We start from the raw sequence: 6661 nt of genomic DNA on the forward strand, positions 1-6661 counted from the left end.
TTTCCACTTCCTCTCTCTTCACCAATGCATCTGCGCCCTTCTACGCTTCAATGCCCACAAGAAAGCTTAAATCAGATGGATGTTTTCCATCTTTGTTGCTTTCAGTTTCATTGAATGTTTGTTTCCCACTTGCCTGAGGCTCTGTAACTGCTGGACTTGGTTTTGTTGTCTTTTGAGAAGTTAGATTAGCTCCTGAAAACAGACCATGCACAAAAGGGCACTTATCACCCTTTACACAATATCCCTGCTGAAAAAATAGCAGGTAACTTTCGGTTTGTTTGCAGTGCTAGATGCCGTAACGATGCTAAGGACGATGGTGGCACTATTGATGGTGTTGGTGCTCCTGACAAGCCATCTAGTGGCTGAAACGGAAACACAGATACACAAGTTAGTGTCATAAATGAATCAAAAAAAAATTATACAAAAAAAGTATACCTGCTTGATATGTAGAATCGACCAGAGCAGAATAGCTTCTCAAAACTTTATGCAGCAAAACCTCCTCCGGCTGTCCCATGAAGACAATATTGTTTTTTCTATTTTGTGAGTTAGTTCAACCGTATATCTAATTTTCTGAACCTCCAGCCACTTCATTTCCATCCTATTTTGAGAATACAGTTACACAAAAAGAGGCAGGAACTCAGCAGTCAAGGAAGGATAAAATGGTAGCATTGGGTACTTTGCGCAGGTTGGAATTTTTGGCTCTGAATACAAGGATCTCTATTAGGAGCTTTGTGGGCCATTTTATGTTCTAAATACCAGGGTACCTACCGGATGGATTTGCCATGGATTTGCCACTTTCTTTACAGAATCTCTTTTATCAATTTTTGTATATTTCTTTCTTTTCTTTTAACAACTCTTTTCTCTCTGTTTATCGTTGCAGCCTATTGGGCAGACATTCTTGTATTTACAGTTATTAGAAAGCAATTTTGTGGTACAAATTTCCTTCTATGGTTGCAAACTTTTTATGGGATTCAAAATATTTCTATGCAATCTCTGATATTTATTATTACTCTGCATTTGTGAGATGAATACTTGCATGAAGTTATTAGTATGACTAAAGAATTCTGTGAGATGAATACTTGCATGAAGTTAGAGATGAATACTTGCATGAAGTTATTAGTATGACTAAAGAATTCTGAGCAAAGTGTAGTCCTTGATAGTTACTACCATTTTGTGTTACGAGATGGATTTTTTTCATGTTTTGAATATATCTGAAGCTGGTCTAGAGGCCCTAGGAACAAACTTGAACGGCTGGATTCATTTGCTAATGCTCAGTACATTTTATTTTCATATCACGAAATGTTAGATATCTCCACCCTTCATTAGTATTTCTAATATTTCTGTAGACTCTTTAAGTACCAAAGACTTCCATTTGCAGTGGTGCTTGAAGATACTTGTGCGCCCAGCGACCTTCTGTCTCTTCCATGCGATCAATTTATGTTTCTACAATGTGGGATAAAGATGCCCAATCAAAAGGCATTGTTTTAAATATTTAAATTGAAAAGGCATTGGTCTAAAGATTTAAATATGGTTATTTATGTGCAAAGTGCATTGTTTCCTAGCCAAGAACATGTCGAGGAACAACACTGTGAATCTACAAATACAAACACAAATGTTATTGTACGAATCATGCCCGTTAATAAACCATGTGGATGAGAATGATGATGTTCTCATTTGATCATCCATGCTTGTGGGTGAATCCCTGATGAGCAATCCTTAATTGCTGTGCATCCATGTTTATTTGTTTATAATGTAATTACTAAATAATACAGTTGTTTTTGAATGCTATTGCTGTCATGAACTTGTTGATAGTCTCATAGCACTCTATTAAAAAATTTTGTTGCTGGTACTGAGAGAGCCTAGGGAGGCATCTGCGTATGTCACATGCACCTGAAACAGGCAATTAAGGATAAATATAAAAGGATATTGAGACAAATAAGAAGAATATGAGTCTACCTTGTTAGCTGGATAAACTTTCTGCTTGTACCACGCAGGTCTGTCCTGCAAATCAATCGGAACTATCTGGATCTGATCGAGGCCCTGCATTTTATTTTCACAGCTCTATCAATGCAATACAAAACCTACCAACAAGGAGAAGGGGAATCAGCGAGATAAATACCTTGTAGTTTCTGGCAATCCAAACGCGCTGGGCATATGGGCATGTCAAACTGACATACAGTCTGTAAAATCCGAATCAAATTTAGTAATGAATACCTAAGCAACTTATCATACAATTCGTATTCCAGTAGAATGTGATAACTAATAGTAAAATGCAGAAATCATTAGAATTAAGATATACACCTCGGGGTTCCATCAAACAATGGCGGAGGCTCTGATTTAGAATTGAGAACGGGGAGAATTGAATGGCTGCAATCAAACAACATGATGCCATAGAATACATTTTGGTAAATTCTGGCATAAGCTTGGATAGACGAAAAAAATTATGTAAAGATCAAACAGCGATTGCTTACGGTGCTGCCATGCTAATCTGGTAGAATTGCTGCTATATAAGTATTTCTGCAAAACAAATACCAAAAGCTTACTCTACTATTATCGGTTGAAGAATTTATACGAACCATACACATTCTCAATCACCCATACAGATGGCTGGATATACAAGTGCCACCGAACAGTATTAGCCCGCCCGATATTTTTTTTATATCAGGGTGAATCGTTAAACGAATGTTCAAGCTACAGAGTATATCTAGGAATTTAATTTATGATTTAGTAAGAGTTGAGGCAGGATGTTAGAGCTTATTTCTTTAGTTTTATCATTACGAAAATTTATTTATTGAAAGTCTATTTCTTAAGTCTTATTCCAATCCGTTAAAGATGTTAAGGTTGTATTTGAAACGAGAGGCTACCACTATAACACTTAAAAATATATAAAACAGTTTTTAATCTAAATATATTAGGAATTTATGTCTTAGCAATAGTCAAAACACCTAAAAATAATTACGCCGTAAGGCGTTTCCCTTTGAAATGAATTACCTTAGCTGATGACGTGTCTTATTATTGACCATGGATTTTTACGCCGTAAGGCGTTTCCCTTTGAAATGAATTACCTTAGCTGATGACGTGTCCTATTATTGACCATGGATTTGTTGTTTTAGACGATTAAATGAAGATTGATCGTTGATCTTCACACTGACTTTTTGTCTCCCAACCCAATGGCCTCTCTGTCTTCAGAGTTATTGTTCGGGATGTTTCCTCTAGAGGTAGTTATTGTTCGGGATGTTTCCTCTAGAGGTAGTTATTGTTCGGGATGTTTCCTCTGGAGGTATGCGAGCTAGGGCTGCAGCACGCAACTCTTTTTTAGTGGCAGAGAAAAATCCAAAATCTGTTCCCCATGAACCAGCTAGATATTCCTTCTGCCCTTGCGAGCTGCTTAGTTTATTATTCGTTAAGTTCGTCATTTTTACGCTCCGTTTCATTCGCCCAATCTCAGGTTCTCACTCACTAATTTTCTGTTCAAAGGTTTTATCAGAGCTTTCCACCGCTGTTTGTAGGGCATTTCAAGTTCTCAGGGTGGAATTCGACCTATCTGTTATCCACCAGGTTGGCATTAACTAACCCTTTACCCACATTTTTCGGATCTGCAAAAAGCCTTTTTAAATTTCTGCTCTGAATTGATCACGGTAGAACAATTCAGCGGTTAATTCTTCTGTGTTTTTCTGGACTCTTCATAGAGGGATTCTGTGAGGATCCATGCTCTGTTGATTGTGTAGTAAAAGGTTCTTCACTGCTCTCAGGATTCTTTTCTTGTTTGATTTGTGCAAGGGTCTTAGGCCCAGCAAAATTTATGGCATCTGTCCTTATTTCAGTGTTCCTAAAAGTTTGACCTCTAGGTACCCTGGATTCTGATGATATAGAATCATCTGCAGGCATTCTTCCCCTCTCCTTTTCACGATACTTGCTTCTGAAATGATCATTTAAGCCCCGTCTGCTTGGTGAGCTTCTGGACCAAGCCCTCTCTAACTTTCCTTCTTGATCAGCATCTATATTGTCAGATGGCTCTCTTTTGAAGCCACTAGCCTCTACTTGAATCCTACCCTGCAATCGCCTACTACTGTGATTCATACCTTGCCTTAACTGGTCCCTGTATATATCTTGTTGTCTACGGTCATCATCTTGTTGCCGGTGGAATTCACCATGTCGACTATCCACATGCTGTCTCTTTTAGGGGCTATCCACTACTTTAGCCTCACCAGACCTCCTATGTTTTGAAATCCGGTGGTGGAGATCCTCCATATTGTTCCGTTCATGATCATCTTCACTAGACAAAGACCTCCTTTCTCGCACAATTGGTCTCTCCAAAACCCTATCTTCAAAAGCATTAGACTGCTTTTGGCCACCATGCTCATATCCCCTATTTTTATATGGTTCATAAGCTCCATGGTCATACTGAAATTCAACGTCATAGTAGCCAGTTCGGACAAGCTCTCGTTTGTTGTGCATATTTCTTTCTCGACCATTGATTGCATCTCTTCCAGATTCCATATCATGTTTATAGTAATGAGCATCCTCTCGGTGGCTTAGCTGGTCAGGTCCATCATCCACAAGTACATCAAATCCTGGCGATGATCCACCCAGCAAATCCTCCAATTCCAATCCATTTTGTAGTCTCTCTTCTGGAGGATAAGACGGGCGTATCCGAGACCTGTTTCTTGAAGCATCATGTATCCTTTGTCTTGTAGGTTCAATCTTTGGCAAAAATTGTTCGACTTCATGTGGACTTCCCTTTATATAGGTAGGCTGAGATCTTGATTGAGAGACATGTCTAGCTTCTGGTTGCAACTGGGCTTCCTTGACATTATTTGACTGCAGTGTTAAAGGATTTCCCAAATGCCCTGCTTGGAAGTTATTGGACTGCAATGCAACAGGGTTACTTGACTGTGACGCCTTGAAGTTATTTGCCTTTGCTAGCACAGGGTTTCTTGACTGCACTTCCTGCAAGTTGTTTGACTTCAATGTCATGGGGTTGCTTGACTGCACTGCATTAGGATCAATTGATTGCACTGCCTTGGGAAAGCTTAAATCAGATGGATGTTTTCCATCTTTGTTGCTTTCAGTTTCATTGACTGTTTGTTTCCCACTTCAATGTCATGGGGTTGCTTGACTGCACTGCATTAGGATGAATTGATTGCACTGCCTTGGGAAAGCTTAAATCAGATGGATGTTTTCCATCTTTGTTGCTTTCAGTTTCATTGAATGTTTGTTTCCCACTTGCCTGAGGCTCTGTAACTGCCGGACTTGGTTTTGTTGTCTTTTGAGAAGTTAGATTAGCTCCTGAAAACGGACCATGCACAAAAGGGTACTTATCACCCTTTACACAATATCCCTGCTGAAAAAATAGCAGGTAACTTTCGGTTTGTTTGCAGTGCTAGATGCCGGTAACAATGCTGAGGACGATGGTGGCACTATTGATGGTGTTGGTGCTCCTGACAAGCCATCTAGTGGCTAAAACGAAAACACAGATACACAAGTTAGTGTCATAAATAGATTAAAAAAAAATTATACAAAGAAAGTATACCTACTTGATATGTAGAATCGACCAGAGCAGAATAGCTTGAAACTGGCTATGACTAATTTATGTGAAGGCTGCGGTCTGTGTTTGTATTACACCACTGACCAGTTCAACTACAACCCTCTCCTAATGCAAAACATAACCATTACTGCTAAAAAACATGCTACAAAAAAAATGTTACAAATAGGATCTGTATCATCATTAACAAGATTCAGTGCAGACAAAAGAAACAATTATCTTGAATAGCTGCGAGAACATCACGTCAAGCAACACATGAAATCGGCATTTTACACTGACATTCCAAGCAAAACTACAACAAAAAACCACCATTGTGCTTGCCAATACATGCACAGATTTGCAAACAGCTTTCAACAGATCTTCTAATACAAGTCACTAATCAAGAGAAGATGCCACCAAGCTTCCTAGCAAAGTCGTCGTCATCATCATCTTCTAGAAAGTCTTCAATCTTCTTGCTCATCTTCATTCCTTTCCCACTCTTCATTGTCCTCATTCTCTGCATGTTCCAAATCATACTCTTCATGGTCAACATCTTCATTTCTGTGAACAGCATCATTCATTACTGGATCTTCCTAGTCATCCACTACAACAGGCTTTGCTCCATTTGAAAAGGCTGATGGTTTGTCTTCTACAAGAGTATCCACGTCATTGGATGCCTCAGTGTCATCCACCCCAGGAGTAAAAGTGGGCAGTTCAGATGTGTAACTGTCACCAGCTGGAAGTTCTCCCTCTTCAACATCTTTTTTAGGTGGTGGCAAGCCATCATTTCCCTTGCTCAAATTGAAACTCTGAATGGCCTAACCCTACCCTTCTATAGGTATATTTCCTTCATTGTCACCATTTTCTTGAGTCACTTTCCGTTTTTTCTTCAGAATATCACTTAGTGGCTTTAGAGCCTGAAAGTCTTGTTCCCCACTTGAATCATTAATTACCTTGCCCAATCTCATCTTCCTTCCTTCCCAAGGAAGATTTTGTCTTTGTTTGTCTGGACTCTTCATAGAGGGATTCTGTGAGGATCCATGCTCTGTTGATTGTGCGATAGAAGGTTCTTCACTGCTCTCACGATTCTTTTCTTGTTTGATTTGTGCAAGAGTCTTAGGCCCAGCAAAATTTATG

General features: G+C 39.2%; 1 protein-coding gene across 1 annotated transcript; it reads right to left on the reverse strand.

The window, feature by feature from the left end:
- Positions 1-1827: 1827 nt before the first annotated feature.
- LOC149238561 (glutathione S-transferase L2, chloroplastic-like) lies at positions 1828-2601 on the reverse strand. Its single transcript, XM_089369606.1, has 4 exons — positions 2472-2601; positions 2302-2367; positions 2120-2180; positions 1828-2040 (listed from the first exon to the last, which is right to left on the reverse strand). The coding sequence occupies exons 1-4, from the start codon at positions 2480-2482 to the stop codon at positions 1828-1830; spliced, it is 351 nt and encodes a 116-aa protein (XP_089225732.1). The 5' UTR covers positions 2483-2601.
- Between the last annotated feature and the right edge of the window lie 4060 nt (positions 2602-6661).

This window comes from Pinus tabuliformis, chromosome 8 (genome assembly GCF_031772625.1).
Source record: "Pinus tabuliformis cultivar Carrire ecotype Pingquan chromosome 8, CPIR1, whole genome shotgun sequence".
Lineage (NCBI taxonomy): Eukaryota > Viridiplantae > Streptophyta > Pinopsida > Pinales > Pinaceae > Pinus > Pinus tabuliformis.